This window comes from Pleurodeles waltl, chromosome 4_2 (assembly GCF_031143425.1).
Source record: "Pleurodeles waltl isolate 20211129_DDA chromosome 4_2, aPleWal1.hap1.20221129, whole genome shotgun sequence".
Lineage (NCBI taxonomy): Eukaryota > Metazoa > Chordata > Amphibia > Caudata > Salamandridae > Pleurodeles > Pleurodeles waltl.
This window is the reverse complement of record NC_090443.1, coordinates 816,692,567-816,711,891: the sequence shown is the minus strand read 5'-3', so window position 1 is coordinate 816,711,891 and position 19,325 is coordinate 816,692,567. Positions and strand designations below refer to the sequence as shown.

Here is a 19,325-nt window from a genome sequence, read left to right as displayed (position 1 = left end):
AATTTGGGCTAGAATACTCAAATCTGTTGTCCAGTTTTACCTATCTATTTTAGTTATGTGACTTTTGAGACATGGAATGCTCTGTCTTTAATCCAGCAACAGAGGGCTAAGAAAACACATAACTTAGCCATGGCCATTTCACACCTTCTTCACTCCTTGATCAAGAGAGCATTTGCAATTCACATATTGTCAGTTTTCCTTAAAGACATCTGTGCCTTCTCTTGAAAGGATACCCGCACAATTGTAAAAAATGGAGTGGTAGTTGACCTCAAAGTGCTATTCGTTCATTTAGGACTGAATAGGGCAAGTTATACTTGGTTCTTTTAATGAGTAGAGTTTTGAAAGACCCAGTGGCTCTACCACAAATAAACACTTGCTCAGTTGATGTAAGAAAGTTATATTGGGATCTGAAGTAGAGTGGTTTATTGGTGCACAGTGGATACCTTGTGAAAGGCATAAGGCCCTGTTTCATGACCTGCACCATAGGGCTATCTGAACTCACATCTGCTGAGAAAACACAATCTATGAGGAGCCTTCTTCCAGTAGCTGTGTCATGGGAAGCTTCAAAGACTCAAGGCTCAGAGAGAAATGGTGACCAGGAAGAACCTAGAATGAAGTGGGCAGGGTGCTGAAAGTCCTCTGTTGAAGATGTTTGAGTTTGTGAGGGTCCACTGGGGCAAACGTGAATACTACAATACTGGAGGAATTATGCCCCTCTTTATGAGTTTGGTGGGCAGAAAAGGCCTACTGCCAAACTCCTGCAGTCAGGTCACTGCCAGTGCAGTGACCTTCCTGCGGCCCCTAGTACGAGTTTCCCGCTGAGTTGGCAGGCGGAAACAGAGTTTCACCTACTGGCCCAGTGGGAAACAGCCCACAACATTGACACTGTCTCGTAATTAAGCCGGCAGCAATGCTGCAGTGCTTAGGGTGCAATAGCACCCATTGCACTTTCACTGTCTGCTCAGCACATAGTGAAAAGCGCGATGGGGCTGTCCTTGGGGGCCACTGCACTGCCCATGCAAAGTGCATGGGCAGTGCATGGACCGCCTGGGGCCCGTGCACCCTGCACCCCGTCTCTGACAGCTTTTACATAGCGGTGGGACTGCCATGCAAAAGCTGGCAGAGAGGGGACACGTAATCCCCAGGGGGATGCTACATGCAGCGCTGCCCTGGTGGATTATGACCGCCGGCACCGCCAGCCTCTCCTGTGGAGGGAAACTGGAGGTGCCAGCAGTCTGACCGTGGTGCTTTCACCATGGTCTTAATGTAGCGGTCTGACCTTCACCAAAGCGGTGGGGCCACCGCTTTGGCGGCTGTCAGACTGCCACTGCGAGTCTGGCAGTCCTGGGACCGCCGACTCGTAATGAGGAGCTATATGTAGATTTGTAAGCCGCCTGGCAGGAATGATCCTAAAATTGTGTTTGGTGACTCATATTAATTTTGCGCAAGGCCTGAGTACTGTGGGACCTACACTAAAGTGCGTGAAGGTTGCTACAGCTATAAGAGCCCTAAGGTCCTTTTTTCATAATAACCATATTATTTGGTTGCGTTTTTACACATAACACTTCACACTTTTACTCAGAGGACTGCCTTATCACTCTGGCCCTAGCTAGCAAATATTAGCCAAATATTCCTATGTGAAACCTTTATGGAAATGATCTGATCTAGCCAAATAGTAGATAATCTTACTTTCTCATTATTTATTGAAGATAAGAATGATATGATTGATTAACTAGGAGAGCCTATCCAGTAGCCAACCAAAAATTCACCCAACTCTGAGTAAAGGATTTTGGTTTGATGTAGAAAAAGGATAGGTGCTGCATGATGACAGTTGTTAAACAGGACACAGTGGGATCCTCACAAATAACAAATGACGTGCCCTGCACAAATCTAATTCCTTACTTAGAGAAACACAATTTAGCTCATTCTGCATCAATCATCATTAGGCCAACTTCACAAGGAGCTGTGTGAGTGAGTTTGTATGTTGGAGTTTATATGTTAGAGTTTACTGATAAGATCTTTTTAGAGAACATCCTTTAAAAATCAACATCATCAACAATTTGGAAAAACAAAATATAGCTGTAAATGCTGACTCAAAAATAGAAACATTGCAATACAGACAGCCTTACCTACAACCTGCAATTTGGGGCATCTTTAAGGAGTGGGGCAAGGGTGAAATTTCCCCACCTACCCCTGTGCCACATTATAGCAATCCAGGAGACCATGTGCACTGCCCAATGAGTGAGAGAGTCCATGCAGCTGACTCCTAACTATTTTCCACTATAGAAAGCCTTGCAGGTAAAATGTATTACCCACTGAGGTTCTGGTTTTTGACAGGAGGCCTAGCATTAAAATATACTCTGAGAGGATACAGTGTAGCGCCCTCACTTACTAGGAATGACACAGTGTGTCATGATGAGTTATGGGAGATAAGGGGAGTCTAGAAAGACCCAGGAGTCTTACCTAGATGAAAATGGTGGTACAGCTGGAAATCAATAGTGTGTCACTCAATTATAAGAGGTGGTGCTCTTCTGTCTCAGTCTGCTGATGGAACAGAAGGAGGTTGGTCAGTTTCAGGGTCAAGCTTAAAGACATGTTAGGTCATCAGTGGCATGAGTTGTACTTTCAAATCCATCTGCAAAGCATGCTCTAGCAAAGAAGTGGCTAAATAACATGCCATAACCTAAAGTGTATTTGTAAACCACATGTTAACCCCTTGTTACATCTAGGTGCTGAATAATAGATGTTTATTGTTACTCAGTCCAGCGGCACTCATTTATTATTGACCTCAGGAAGATAAAAATCTGAGTGGAGCCACTGGGATTTGACCATATTTACATGACTACATAAGGACAGTGCACCCTAAATGTTCCTAAAAGGAGTGAAGCTTTGGTGGTGTTTGTTATTTATGATTGAAAAACCAATTCCAGATCCTGGTCTGTTCTGTGTTCTTACTGTTGTCTACCTGAGTCTCTGTCTCTGTCAAAGGTTGCATGTCCAGAGACCATAGAGGGTGACGTTCAAAATCTGTATATAGGAAAGTCAATCTTGGGACAAAGGCACATACAGAACTAATAGAACGGCAAAACTGTGCCAAGGTACAAAGCTAGGTCTCTTAAGAGCATGCACACACTGTGATTTTCATTGTTTGTGTTAACCTACTTCAAAACTTTCACTATGTATAAGAGAGCGCTGAGACTGTCAGTAAGGTTCTTAATTGAATTGTCAATTGGTACTGGAACATTAAATTAGTTTCTCAGCAAACAGAACATTAGTACTCATCTGAAGTTACATCTTTAAAACAGGAGCATTGGGTAAGCAGGAAATAGCAGCAATTTTGCAGTGACAGTAACTGTTGAAAAGCGTTGTGGTTGAAAATTGGTTCACAGGACCCACAAACATGACATACCTGCCATCTTGAAAGCAGCTACTAATGTACATTATTCTTGGATCTTCATTTGGAATTTCTGTGACAAACACATTCATTTCAGTATTTTGAGAACTAAGGGCTTGATCTAGAATTTTGAGATGTAATGAAAAAATTGCCTATTTCCGGAGAAAGTGCCATTTTCTGAGTAAGGAATCTTCAGCATGAACGTCTCCACCAGACTTAGCATTTTTTAAAGAAATGTCAGATGGTTTCCCCTTATTTCTTGACTGCCAATTAGACCCTAATTTGGAGATTACAAGTTGCCCTCTATTCAGCTTGGATTTACTGGGAGGAGGGTGGTCGGAGGCATCAAAATGGACCACAGGTCATTCCCAATTCTGGGCCTAGTAATGGCCCCTTTAGTGCTTCCATTTATCACCTCATTTCAGCAGATGGAAAGTGGCTGTGGGGCAGTGCTGCTGTTGGTTGGAGATCAGCTATGGGATTTAGCAGAATAGTCACCCTATGACAAGGGACTGATATAGGGCAAATTATCTACAGCACCTGTGGTGCAAAAGATTGTCTGGCGGGTCCAGGCTGAGCCATTTCCTGTGTGGTCCCTGCCTGGAGTCATCTGTGTTTTCTCTTGATGGGGATTGACACCCAGTAAAAACGGGTTTGGTGTTTCTGACCATAGGACTCCTGGGCCACTTGTGGTTGCCCGGAGTACTCTACCTGGAGGGATACTGATCCGGGCTACTTGGAGCAGTATCAATGGAGGGATACCCCCTCCAGGCAACTAGTAATGAGGCTGTTGGTGTTCTAATCATCTATCAATAACTTGGAATCTCCATATCTCCCACAAACACTCTCATGCCTCACTGTGCTTTCAGGTGATATGAAAAGTTCGTCTCGTGTGCTTACCATAAATGCTTGCTTTTTTAGAATATGTGTTTCCACATTTTAACATTTCATTTCTATTTTTTAAAACCACTGTTTTATTTTTTTCCAGTTACGCAAAGGGGGAGCTAGACATTTCTTACATTACTTCTAGAATCATTGGTAAGTCTTTCACGTCTTCATTTTTACATAAATGTAACTATAAAATAACTTCACAAGAGCATAATGAGACTGACACATGTAATTGTTGCACGGTACTTGCAATTCCTCCAACCTTGTTTTACTCTTTTTTGTTTTTCTCTTTATTTTTCACTGTTTCATTTTTATGTAGTTATGTCATATCCTGCTGAAGGCGTAGAACTGGGATTCCGGAATCATATAGAAGATGTTCGGTCGTTTCTAGATTCGAGACATCTCGATCACTATACTGTGTTCAACCTGTCCCAGAGGTCATATCGCAGTGCCAAGTTCCATAACCGGGTAAGTGGTCGGATGCACAATATTAACTCAATCACAGACCATATTTGTGATGCAAAAATAATCTATACTTTTCAGATGACTGCAGCGATTAAATGAACCAAAGCATTCACAAACAAAAAAAGTAGAGAAAACATATCCACCGAAGAGTAAAAATGTAACACTCACAATTAAGCACATCTTAAAGCTCTTCATCGAGTATTAAGGTGGGCCTTGCCACACAACAGATGGTAGAAGGCACTTGTTACATTGTCGACATTGGTGACTGGCAGAGGCTGTGCCAATGGAACATTTCAGAAGACGTAATTCTTTGTTTCTCGTCGGCAGATATCACTAAATGTAAACGGGGCTAATTCAGTCCTGGTCCCTGTGTCCTGAGACAGACAGTTGCCATTACAGTGATGACAAAAGTAGGGCAAGCAGCTGGCAAAGGCAGGCACACATTTAACTTGCCTTCGCTGACGTGGTGAATGCCTGGGCACCAGCAGATCACCAATGAATGTACTAAACTGGCGTTTACTCAGTGCTTTTTTGTGCCACTGGTTGCAGGTGGTGGGCACTGGCACTCATTTTTAAGGACCAGGACTTGAGGCCAAATGTACTAAGAATGTATTTAGTAAACGTTTTCACATATTGTGCACCGATTTTTACAGAATCCATTCTGTTTTTGCGAACCGACCTTGGCACTAATAGGTCAATTTACAAAAAACTGATTACTAGTGAGTTGCAATTTGACCTACCTCCTTAATATTAAGGAGGTAGGTCGCAAGTAAAGACCCACCATGATTCGCAGCCCTTTCCCGTTTGAGACTGCTTAACTGCTACTTTTCGGTAGTCTGAAAAAAATTAATGGTTTGTGACCAGATTTCAGTTGCAGAACATTAATGCAGTCCACTGGGAATCGGTATTTGGAAGATACACCCTAAATATGCCCCTTTCAAACACCGAATCGGTTTGTAGCCGCAAATCCAAATTGCAATTTGTAACGTGTTAACAAATTATAATTTGAGCTTCTTACAGACCAAAAGGTCTTTTAGAGGTCAAATGAACCAAATCTGTGAATCGGACCTTCTGAGAACACAAAAAGTCTTCATTCATTTTAGCCCAGTGTAATCATCAGGATTTATTCACAGAAAAAGAGAGAAATACAGGAAAGAAAGGAGGTTGAAGAGAAAGAGAAGGAAAAGGTTACAAGGGTGCAGTGGAATTTGGCTGAAGCAATTGTAGGCAACTAAGAAAAGTATTGGGTACTTGCACTATTTTCTATTACCAGATAAAGCAATGTGTTAGACCTGACATCAATGGTGTGGTATTCCTCTAAACTTGTTGTCTTCACTCCCTTACTTTGTTGAACTCGTTTTTGTTTGCATTAGGTTGCAATGCTCTTTATTTGTAACCAGTGCTAAAGTGCTTATGCTCACTCCTTAAAACCTGGTAAAATTAGCCCATTCAATTTACTTGTAGGTCCCTAGTAAATTGTACTACCTGTAACCAGGGCCTGTAAATTAAATGCTACTTGTGGGCAGCAGCACTCATTGTGCCATCCGCTAAAGTAGCACAATAAAATATGTGCCAGACCTGCCACTGCAACCTGTAGTGCAGTTTTAAACTATCATTTGTACCTTGCAAGGTAATCCTTCAGGCAGGGCTAAACCTTCTTTGTTAATACTTGCACGTTACCCCTAAGGCAGGCCTGAAAAGCTTGAAAGGCTCATAGGGAAGTGTGTATGGCATTTAAAAAGTAGGACATGCATGTTTAAGCTTTACGTGTCCTAGCAGTGAAAAACCTGTTAAGTTGTTTTTTAGATCACAGCCTAGCATAGCTGTCTGGTTTGCTAAAGACTTCTTGGAGACTTTCAGAAAGTTGACCTAGGAATGCATTCCACTCGCTGATTACCACTGGCTTCGTAGTTTGTAACTCATACATTCTGGCTTTCTGTTTTCTGACTTTATTCGCTTTAGGCTCTTCAAGTTTAAGTTCGTCCTTCCTGTTGCCTAAACCATGTTTTTATTACCCTTCCACAAAGTCGCTTTCTATTAACAGGCTTTTAAATCTTGTTCTTATCACATTTACTGTGCTGTGTCAAAGACCGAGGTCAAATGTCAAGACTGCCTTCAAAAGGCCTTGTTTACTTTTCTTTTGCTGTCTTCCAAGAGAGAGGATTTATGTGACAATCTTGCTGGATACTGTGGGTAGGAAACAGACTTTTTCTGGCACACAACAGCATTTAACTGAACTGTGTAAGTACTTCAGAATATATCAGAATTATGAACGCGCAAATGAAGCACACTTTTTGTTGTTTCTGAAACAAATAATTAAACTAGGTGATGCAATCTCTACATAGTTTCATCTGAATATTGTATAGTTTTATTAGTAAAGATGTATGTCTGTGCAAATGTAATGGTCATTTCGATTGAAAATCTGTTGTCTGTAATGGCAGTGTGCTACCACAATATGGGGCAGATATGGGACCTCTTGCGCCATAATATTGCCACATTAGCGGCATTTTTTTAAAAGCAAATGTGGCGATATTGTAGCAAAAATGCCGCACCAGATGTACAAAGTGGGGACATGCATTAATTGAGCCACTTTGTAACCCCTTGCGCAACATTATGTCTCCACCAGGCATAATGTATGCAGCGAGGGCGTTCCCCCATTATAGGGACAGAAAAAATTGAATTTTTGGCATTTTTAACGCCTGCTGAGAGCAGACGTTAAAGAGGGGCACACCATTGGTTACAATGGGCCCTTATGTACTGTTCAGGATTAGTGGCAAAACTTTGGCGCTAACCCTGAACAGTACATCAGTAGCGCCAGAAATTCTGATGCTATTGCCCCCTACCCTGCGCCATGGTGCGTCATATTTTAAATATAGTGCACACATGGTGGCAATAGTGGGCTGCTAAGGGGTGCAAGGAAAGTGAGGCTGCATTGGGTGCGGCCCCACTTTTCTTAAATCTGCCACTGTAATTACTTCACCCTACTCTGCACCACTTCACTTTATACCATGCCACTGCACTCAGCCCCACTCAACTTTATGCCACTTCACGCTACACATCTCTACTGTACCCTGCACCACTCTACTCTACACCACTGCACTCTTCACCACTGCACTCTACACCACTCCAGTCTAGGCCACACCAATCTACTCTACATAACTTCACTGTACTCTACGCCACTCTGCAACACTGCACTGTACACCATGACACTCTATGCCAATACACTCTACGCCAATACACTTTACTCTGTAACACTCAACTCTATGCCCCTGCAATCTGCACCAATCCACTGTATGCTACTCTAATCAATCAATCAATAAAATAATTTCTTAAGCTCACTACTCACCCGGTAGGGTCTCAAGGCGCTGCCTACCCTGCATCACTGCACTCTTTGTCACTGCACTCTACACCACTTTACTCAATGGCATTATACTCTACGCATCTGAACTCTACCCCGCACCACTCCACTTAACACCATTTCACTCTTATCTGAAACAATCTAGTCTATGCCACTGCACTCTATGCCACTCTGCTACACTCTGACCCACTTAACTCTATGCCACTACACTCTACGCCACTCTATTCTTAACTACTGCACTTTATGCTGGTGCATCCTACGTAACTGCACTCTGTCACTGCATTTTATGGCACTACACTCTACGCTGCATCATTGTACTGTATGCCACTGCTCTTACGCCACTCTACTCCACTCTGACACTCTACTCTGCAACACTGCACTCTCTTCCTTTGAACTCTACGCCACTCTAATTTGCACTACTCCATTCTATGCCACTGTGCTCTATGCCACTGCACTCTATGGCACTCTACTCTACTCTGCACAACTTTATGCTACTTTGCTCTGCACCACTCTATGCCACTGCACTCTATGCCACTCGACTCTACTCTGAGCTCTAGGCCACAGCACTCTATGCCACTCAACTCTACTCTGCACCACTTCCCTCTGTATCTCTCAGCTCTATACCAGTCTCCACTCTGCACCACTCTATAAAACTCTACTCTGTGTCACTGCACTCTGTGCCACTGCACTCTACAGCACTGCACTATATGCCACTCTACTCTGCTCCACTCTACTCTGTACCACTCCAATCTGCACAACTGCAGTCCCGTATGTACCACGCTAATCTGTGGCCCTGCATTCTACAACGCTGTATTGTACGTCACTTAATTCAATGCCATTGCACTCAATGCCACAAAACTCGACGCCAATATACTCTACAACACTCTATGCCAATGCACTCTACACCATTACACTCTATTCTATGCCACTCCAGAGTATGGTAGTCTGCGTGACTCCACACTGTGCCACTCTAATACACAACACTCTCTGCCATTACACTCTACAACACTCCACTCTTTGCCATTCCACTCTACGACACTCAATGCCACTAACTCTTCAATGCCACTAACTTTTAGCTATGCCGAATAGCAGCCATGCTGGAGAACAACATGGCTAAAACACATTGGCAAAGCCAATAGCTCGTGCATTGGTGAGACCTATTGGCTTTTGAATGCCTGTCAATGTTGTAAGGCCTATCTCTCCCACAAAATAACACTAAATTACCTTATTAAACTTTATAAGTGCTAACTTTAGCTTGGAGCACGATTCAGATATGCTGTTTCTACTCAATTGCATTGTAATTTAAAATCCTTTTTAATGGTTACGTCAGATTTTAAGTGCAATTTGGAACATTTTTAGAGAGTTTGTAGTATACAACAAAGTGATGGATGGAATGCTGAAGTTCACTCAGGCCCTAGTCATCATTTGGGGCCATATCCCAATCGATTGTGCATGGCATGGCACCTGGCACCCCAGTTTGGACCCAGCCATATGCACATTAGTCTCAACCCTGCTGCAATGGGAACAGTCCAGCCCAGACTGCCTGATCAGGTCCTCCCTGAACAGAAACACACAAAAAACAGGACAAATTTCACCCTTACTGAGTGCTGAAAAATGAAGAACTGGGATACAGCCTGAGTGATTGCCAGTGCCTGAGATTAATTCAAGCATTTTATCCATCACCTTATGGTTGTTACAGTTGATGCCCTATGTGCAATAGGTATGCACAATCATGGGTCCCATGTTCACTCTACCAGTGGAGCCAACCTATACCTGACTGATCAGCCGTAATCATGGCAAAAGCAGTTTTGGCTTGCTTGTGTCCCAGTTCAGGGAGGACCTAGCCAGGCAGTTTGGGCTGGACAATTCTGACTGGAGGTGGGTCAGGATTTATCTGCACATTCCTGGATCCAAGATAAGGAGGCATGGTGGGCAAAAATCTTGGACGATGGATGGGATGCAGCCCAAGTGATTGACAGTGTCTGAGATTCTTACAAGCATTCCATCTATCACCTTGCTGTTTTTGCAATTTTAGAAAGTTTGCATTTTTCTGCCCAAACCACCTGTGCCTTTCTGCCATTATCCTGGGTTACATGATTGTGAATGGCTCTTTTATTGGCGGTTGTGCATTGCTTCGAAACATTGAGACAAAAGAGGCCTAGGTGTGAGGGGAAAGGGTCTTCCTGACAGGATAGGTGGGAGCACTTATGCCCTGCCTTGATTACTCTTCGACTGACCCTGCCTGCAGCACACACCAAGAAACCTGACTCCAGGCCTGCCTATCCTTTTGTCACCCTAGACAGTCTGAAGCTTGGACCAGGAAAAAGGGAAGATCTGACTAGAACCAGTTTTAGGCATAAGCCGGAAAATTCCCAAAACACAAAGGCTGGCACCAGGTAAAAAAGTGAGACCTTCAGAACCTCTCATCCAAACACTTCTGGACTTGTGTTTGATTCAGAAGATGGTCTTTCCTGATCTCTGAAGAAGGAATATTGGATCTGCTTGCCTTCAACCCAGGGTCACCAAAATGACTCCAAGGGTAAGATGGCTGACCTCCTGTTTTGAGCTACAGGAACACAACAAGCTTCCAGAGGCCTTCTTGCAAACTCCCTGGCTGACCAGCACCACCTTCACCTGCTAGGATCTGCCTGAGACCTTCTGCTGGGTTCTGCAGGAGTGAGTCCTGTTCCATAAGAGATGGTCCTGGACCCTTGGCTGGCATCAGTGTGAACTCCTCCTGAAGAAAAGGTGAAGATTTAGATGTTTTGGTCTCCTGATGACAGCAAAGTGAGCTCTACATGCCAAGAATCGTCCGCCTGTGATATCCATGATATCCACCAATGCGAAGCTCTAGCAGGACCGGCTGTTTGTGCTAACAATGTCCCGTTGTGATGACCGGCAACCCAAGACCTCCACTTCACACCAAAAGTGACAACTCATGAAGATCATCAGTGTGAAGCTCCAGTGATGATCAGCTCTTTGCGCTACAGAAACGACAGTCCATGTCGTTCGGCCTGCTCCTCTCACCAATAGATTAATCTTCCTGGTCCCTGGCCTGGAGAATGGCATTCATTGCACAGGACTTCAGACAGTAACCCTATAATGGGACTGACCTGGTCTTAGGATCTGACCTGTACTCCATAGTGCTTGGCCTGAACTTGTGACTTACCAATATCCAATGTGACCAGATAACTATGAGTGGCACGTGGTGCTTCTTGACGCTATTTTCACCTACATCTTTAAAAACTCATATCTCCTATTCTACCAATTGGATTTTTGTTATATTGGTGTAATTTTATTTATTAAATTTTACTCTGTTTCTAAATTGGTTTGGAATTTTTCTTATGCTGTGTTTTCACTTTATCACTGTTTGAGTGCTGCTTAAATACTTTGCACATTGCCTCTAAATTAAGCCAGACTGCTTTGCTGCAAAGCTACCAGAGGGTTAAGCAAAGGTTTATCCAGTGACTTTTGTAGTTAACCATGGCATAGATTGTTTTTATTATTTGAGTGGGGCTTCCACACCTCTCAATTAATAACACAGTTTCTTACATAGTGCTATTACCAATTTGAGCTTCTCTCTTCCTAGCGGCTTTAATGATATACAAACTGGGAGCCACATGGCAATTATGAAAAAGAACAATTGCAGAAAGATGGTTATTTTAAATTACTAGTGAAACATTAAATGTTCTGTGGTTATTCCATCCCCTACATACACGAATAACTAATTAGGTTTCTAACATCATTGTGTTCACGAGAAACCTAATTCAATTGCCAGATTCTACATAACATGGTCCTCTAATAACATGAATTCTAAAAGTAGGATACTCATCAATTCATATTTAAATAATTAGATGTGCCACGACAGTCATGTTTCTCTGGAAAGTTCAGTATGTTTCTTTGATATAAGAAGCCAGAAGCAAGGAGGTTTACACATTTTATTTATGATTGGTCTTGGTCTAAGTGTGTCTGCCTCTGGAACATTTAAATGGTGGATTGTTATTGGCTTGGTTTAAAACTGTCAAGGTGAACCTACATTCACTTTACGATTAATCTCATATTCGTTTCTGTTACTTGAACTGTCTGGGAAAAGCATTATGAACTTCTATTCATGCATTTGAGAAAAACAGTTTGATTTTTGTGTTTTTTAAAGTAGTATGCATGAGCTTAATTGGCAACATGTTGCATGAATTAAAAGTCTAATTTAGGGTTTGGCCGAGCAGGAACACAAATATATATTGGCAGTACTCACACCCAGCTAAACTTGGGGTTCTTCTGTTGTATTTATGTTGTGAGGAAACATGGGGCTTACAATGGTTAAGCCCCTGCTGGCTTAACTGAGAGAAATCCTTAACCTGGCAGTCCATTTCACTAAAGGTCCATGGGGGTACAGTGTAGGTGCAGTGAGGGTCACTAATTTTCCAGACCCAGCACCTCCATGTGGGCCATTATGGGCGTGGGTAGAGAAATTGAACAAAGGACCCCATGTGCCTTGGAAAGAACTCCATGCATGTCAGGGCCATTTTTATGTTGTCTGAAATAAAACTCCTACTTTGTGAGTTTGTTTTCAGAAAACAGAAAACTTTGCTGAGTGGGTCACTTAAACATGGCGCCCATTCTGTAAAACTTCAGTGGCGTCAGTGAGCCACTGCAGTCACGAATCTGCCAAAGCTACAAAATGTAACATTGTGGCATTCAGACCTTTCATGCAGTCACATTTTAGCTACTTTAAGCAAGTCTTTGTTACCTTTTCAAGCCGTTTTATTTTGTTTGAATCCTTTACCACAATGTGGAGTGATATATACTTTTGGGTTAGCCTGTTAATTTAAATCTTAATTTCATCTTCAGTGAAGTTATTGAAATTCCTCTGTTTCTATTATTTTCTACATCCCTGGAATTGCTTCTGCATGGAACAACATTAACTGTGTTCAAAAATGACTTTTGTCATATTGTTGAACACAAGATCTTATGCTGATGCTCTGATGCTTGCTGCTATGAATATATATATTCCAGAGACCATCCATCCTTCTGACCTACCTATTGTAAATGTTTATTTTACAAAGGTTAATTTTCTGGTCCCTTAAAGAGTGGTTTGATACATGCCTTTAGTGCAGGAGAGTCCGTCAAAGTAGGGAGCTCCCCTGCATGGGCAAGTCCTTCAAACATACAGAAAACAAATAAACTTCTCCATACTTATCAGTCTGGATTTTGTCTTTGGTGTGGCATCTACACTGCATCCTTGTAGGTGGTTGATGATGGCATGTGCATGCTGGATGGGGTGCTGCTTTTTTATTTTCCTTTCTAGATCTCTCAGTTACTTATGTTACATCACGGTGGTTCCTGTACATGCATTACAAGTTTGACAAGTGGCTCTGTCAACATTACAGACCTATATGTCAAACTAGAAAAAAAAGATTTTCAAAAACAAAATCTGAAAGCTAAATGTTGTTTTTGAAAATAAGAAAAGCTATGACCCCCTTTCCATGGGAGTTTTCTCAGATGGCGTGAAGTTTACTTTTACAGTTTCAACTGCCCCTTGTCACCAGCTCATACTTGGCAGTAAAGGATAGTGAAAACATAACACTTGCCCTCCCACTTTAAATAGAGTGGGTGGACAAATGTCAAACTCTCCAAAGGCTATCACTCTGCAGGAAGTCAAAGGTATATATTGGGGACGGAGTAATCTCTGCCGTGACATACTCATGGTCCGTCCAACTCTAAGTGAGGTGGAAAGACCCTCAGTTTTGCAAAAAAGGTACTCTAAATCGGGCGCACAGTTCTTTGGCTACATGAATTGAAAATAGAGATCCTATGCTTTAGCTATAAACAAGAGGGTTGTGACCTTTTTTAGCCCAGTTGACTTATAAACAAATCTACTCTGGAAAAAAGGTTTGTGAAAAGGACGCTGAATATCTTGCATATAATTTTTGTGTGATTCATGTTTTGACATTGCATTAAAGAAATATGATCATTCATAAGAGTTTCTTTCAACATCAAAGGTCTCGGAATGCAGTTGGCCAGTGAGACAAGCCCCTAGTTTGCACAACCTCTACGCTGTTTGTAAGAACATGCATAATTGGTTACAACAGAACCCCAAAAATGTTTGTGTGATCCACTGCATGGTAAGTACAATGCAAACAACTGTAAGTTTTACAAAGTATACTTTATTGGAATCTTTACATTGAAAACTAAATGGCTCATCTTCTAATGTATTAAAGCTTTTTATAATCTTTATGAAGGAAACATAATGGCATTGGTTGTCACAGTTGTTTAAATAATTCACAATTTTGCCATGCTTGTGTCTTAGGAGTTTTCAATAAGTAAGGTATAAGTCAACAAGTCAATGACTAAGAATTACCAAACAGGAGTGGGTGCAGAGAGGAGGAATCCCAGTCTCATGCCTCTTCCATATCTAAATCTTGTGATTCTGTGAATTAAGTTAGGAGTGGTCTGGAACTGTTGTGATTATGTAACACAGGTAAGAGCAGACCTTATATTGCTTACCTGACTCTGTGACCCCTTCCAAACTCAAACCTGACCTGAAATCCTTAAAACTTTAGAAGACGTTTTAAGAAGGGGTCTCCTTTACTTAGGCTCATGTAAAAATGCATGTATTATAACCATGCAGAGTCACATCACTTCTTTTGTATACTTGATTAAAGTATCAGATTGCAATGAGAACCAACACATTTCACTAAGTGCTGATTCAAAAGTGTGCTTTAGATAAAAGGGCACTGTTAAGTTGGTAATGCAGAAAAATATTGATGGAAAACGTAGACAAGATATACATAGAGAAAGGTTCAGAAATTATCTTCAGCTCATTTGTCCATACAACAGCTCTCAGAGCTCTGATTTATCGTCTTGGGTCATGATTAATACCTTCCAAGAAGGACGAACTACAGATCATAGCAATGAAAAAGTTATCTTCCACCAAACACTTTTTATCCATCAAATCTACAACTCTGATTACCCCCTATCTTCAGTTTCTCTTTTACACATACTTTGTTCCTATCCGTATAAACCTAACTCATTTAGTGCAACTCATCTTTCTCCACATTTCTTTCAAAACTCCATCCCCTCATTTCTTTTTTTCCTCCAACAACCAAGCTGGATATAATAAATTTGAATTTCACATTTTGCTTAAAAACTTGAATGGGCTAGTACATTTACAGAATGTTGTGCTGTCCTGTACAATATAATAGTTAAATGTAAGGCTTTTGTCAATGATATACCAGCTCTCTCTATAAAATTAATAAACTATTTCACCAACCTATTCATTTTCACAACTTGGTCTTCAGGCAAAGGTTGATTCTCCTCTGCCTTATGACACACCTACTAATAAAAATACATTTCCTTCTAAACAAATTGAAAACCATTATTAGAGACCAATCCACAAGTGGAACCTCTCCAACAAATACATCCTCTAAAACATCTTTCACTACCTCAGATGTCCTTTGAACCTTTCAAGAAAGAATCTACTAAACCCAAGACAAGTTTACAGCCATGTGGCAACTTTGTAAACATTCCCATATTAACAATTGTTAACATCTGCCAAAGACCTAACAGTAACTCCTTTGTGATTAGTGATACCATATTTGTTGTTACTGACTTATTAATCACCTTGCACTCATTACATGCACACATCTTTATCTTTATGAGCTTCCATTAAAACCCACTAAAGATAGTCTGCAACAACACCTCCTAGTGTCCAAAAACTCAAGTCTCTTTTATGTGTCAAGTTGGCAATTCTCTGTTTAGTTCCTGTTAGATGGGTTGGCTTATTACTTTTAAAAAGAAGCCTATGTCCTATCTTAGATCATCCCTTATTTTGTGCAAAAAGTCTAACCCTCAATAAAACATATTCTGATAATCACCCTAAAGTCAAATAGTATTTATTTAAATCTAATTTCCATATTTCATTATCTACTAGTCTTCCTCTGCCAACACTTAACAGTCATCACAATGAAGAATACTGGTAAACATTGAGGACCAGGAATCACATTCAGTCCACAAAATAAGCAGCAACCTTAAACAGTATTACCGTTCCCCTGAATCCCTACATTATCAGGTGGGGCCACATTAAATATCCTGAATATTCTGCATGCTGAATGCATGCTGCACTTTATTGATGATGGTACCTTTTAATGACTTTTTTGTTATTAACTTCACGGGGAACAAGAGTGGAGTCACTTGTTACATTATAAAAATCTGGTATTCCTACTCTTGTTGGGTAGAGCATCTTTTATTTTCTATGGTAGCAAAAGTCTCACTTGCATTGAGAGAGCATACTAATATCCAGACAAACAGAGCACTCAGGAGTAGCGCATCTTGACTGGGATGGACACATGACCTTTTAAGATAAAATATGCATAGGAACTTTCATATTTGTCTTGCAGAACTCACACATGAAGATGTGATTTGCATCACATAGCATTTGGTATTCTTATTTAAATGCAATATTAGTGATGTACTTGATAGCAATAATGATGGATTAATGATGTGACTTGCAACCTTTCCTGCGACCCCCTTAAATATTTTGCTACCAAATAAGATTCCAGAGCTCAGTCTTTTGTATCATAACTGTATAATATGAGTTGTGAACCTCGTCCTATAATGGGAATTGCATAGTTCAAACCAATTATACCCTATGTTCAGATTCAACTTTAAAAACACTATTGGACTATTAATGTTTGCTGTTATGTTATTGATGTGAGGTGGGTCATTCTCACTTAATGGCCATGTATGTATGCCTCATGTCACTTTACAGTTGATCCTTCCCTTCATCATTTCTTTTTTTACATTACATCTAGGAGGGTCACCCAAAGGTTTATCCTCTTCACTGATACCTGAGCTTAGGAGGGTCTGCCATTCTTCCTTTGTGGCTCCTTGCCAGTGACACACTATTTCCCTGTGATATTTAGCCACTGGTAAGAAAGCCTCATTAATCTGGAGCTGCACCTTGAAGCCCAACATCAACTCCAAGCTTGTAAAAAGCTTGGGATATTATTTTGCAATGACGGTTTGTCCTAATGCATTTAAAAGATAGCCACTAATTTTTGTTGTTCTAAAGTGGTGAAAATGAGAAAACAGATTGCTGGGATTGGACAGTCCATGAATCCGTGACATGGATGTAAGGCCTTATCGACCTATTCCATTAGGGAAGTCCAAAGTACTCTGGACATTTCACAGGCTGTTTTGACCATCTAGGTATACATGTGCACATCTGGGAGCTCAAGGTTTAGTTGTTGTTTTACCATCATGTCTTCAGCTACATCCACTGGTACTAATCATATGCCCAGGAAGCTGGATCTTTGAGTATGGTGCCCATTGTCTAACCATTCCACAGTAGTGTGCTCCATAGCGATGCAAATAGAAACCATTATAATGCAGAGATGTAAAGCTTCATCATTGGAGAATTTATGAATCTGACCGTGTTGAACTAGCTGTTTAAGTCCTTGATAGATTCCTGTTTTTCTTGGCTGCCTAAGTAGAACATTTATCGCTCAAATGCAACATAGTTATTAAGGAAATTGCACCTTTAAAGATTTTCCTATACCCTGATATATTCCTCTTTTCTTCACTGTTGTGAGAATGTCTTACTCTGACATGTATGTCATTCGATTTTCATCTTTTTCACCTAATGCCTCTGTGAAATCACTGTATTCATGAAGCTATTTTCTCCATTTGGTACCCAGACTGTTACCTGACATCACTAGGAATGGTTCTGCAGTATATAGGCTCACTAACTGACTGACCTTTACATGATGCTAATGTCCTTACTTATGTTTCATGTCTCTGCAGTCCAGAAGTTTGTTGTCTAAGAGCACTGAAACACTTCATATCTCCACCCCCGAAAGCTGGAGTGTGAAGACATTTAATAGTAAATTTATGAATGTAAAGTTACTATTGCTATTAACTTTTCACATGCAGGCAGAGATCTCAGCCACGGGCTGGAGATCTCTCAGTGGTAAAGTATAGGAAATAATGATAAGGGTTATTAGCTTATTTCTTAAAAAAAAAAATACAGGTATGTTAATGTAAAAAATACACTCATATAAATGTTTCAATGTAAAATAGATGTGTGAATTAATTTAAAATAAGGATTAATAACATAAAATTAATAAAATAACATGGCACAGCACATTTGATTATCATATTAAATCTGTATTAAATAGTTAAAGCACATTAATTTATCTTATGAATAGTATTGTTTAAATGAAATATATAAATCCAACCCACACAAGCATATCAATATTCAATTGATATTCACTAAATTTAATATAAATGAATTTAAATGAATTTTTTAATTAAAGTATAAATGCATAATTGTTGTTAGCCTAAGTATATATTCATTTTTAAAGTAACAATTGTTTTAATTTTTAATGTAATTCTACTTATTAAAACTAACAAACGATTATATTTCTGATTAATATTAAATTAAAAAATTTAATTAATGTAGCATAATTTTCTAAGGGGATAGATTTTAAGTCTGTGCCTTTATTATTTCCTATGAGGATTTTTTGCAGTAATTGTGAGTGGCCATGTGTGGTGGTAGTCTTATTCAAGGCTGGGCTGGTGTACATTTATGAATATTTTGTGGTCTTTTAGGCTATAGTATCTTGGTTGTGAAATCCTTGCTTGGAACTGCATGTCAGGGGCGGTGGTTACTGGCTCATCCCCAGCCACTGCATTCCACAGGCTTCACTAATAAAGATGCCTCATTCTAAGTTCTCTTCAATGCTTTATTGAAATCAGCCTTCTCTGGTACTTCTTCCTCCTATTCTGGGATTGATGGCCCCCCACCATATTGTCACAGGCTTAATCTGCTTAACACAGGACTAGCTTTAGGGTGGGGCAACCAGTGCAGCCACACCTGGCGCTGAGTTTGGTAGGTGCTGTGTTTAGAAATAACTTATGGGTTTAAAAGCAGCTGCTGGGGGTGTGTCCTAGATGGGCCCATGTCAGGCTGATCCTTTGGGGCTCCACTGATCTTGCAGGAATTTGTCACTAGCCTGTTTTGACAGATGGCCTCGGAACTTGTGGACTCGATAATACTTGACAGTACTCACAAGGCTGGTCATCACCAGGCCAACCGCAAGATAGCCTTAAGTGTCTCCACTACTATAGACAGAAGGAAGATATCATTTCTGCAGGCTGGGACAGGAACTCCTTTGAATTGCAGGGCCTTAAGGTCAAGCTTTTCCAGGACTTCTCCCCAAT

The 19,325-nt window shown here is 40.8% G+C and overlaps 1 protein-coding gene across 8 annotated transcripts in view; it reads left to right on the top strand.

Moving 5' to 3' along the window:
• DNAJC6 (DnaJ heat shock protein family (Hsp40) member C6) overlaps positions 1–19,325 on the top strand; it is a 482,733-nt gene that overhangs the window by 257,035 nt on the left and 206,373 nt on the right. For all 8 annotated transcript variants that reach the window (XM_069232500.1, XM_069232501.1, XM_069232498.1 and 5 more), the window contains 3 exons: positions 4,383–4,432; positions 4,602–4,750; positions 14,105–14,227. In XM_069232500.1, coding sequence (XP_069088601.1) covers positions 4,383–4,432; positions 4,602–4,750; positions 14,105–14,227 — 322 coding nt within the window. The remainder of the gene's footprint in view (positions 1–4,382; positions 4,433–4,601; positions 4,751–14,104; positions 14,228–19,325) is intronic.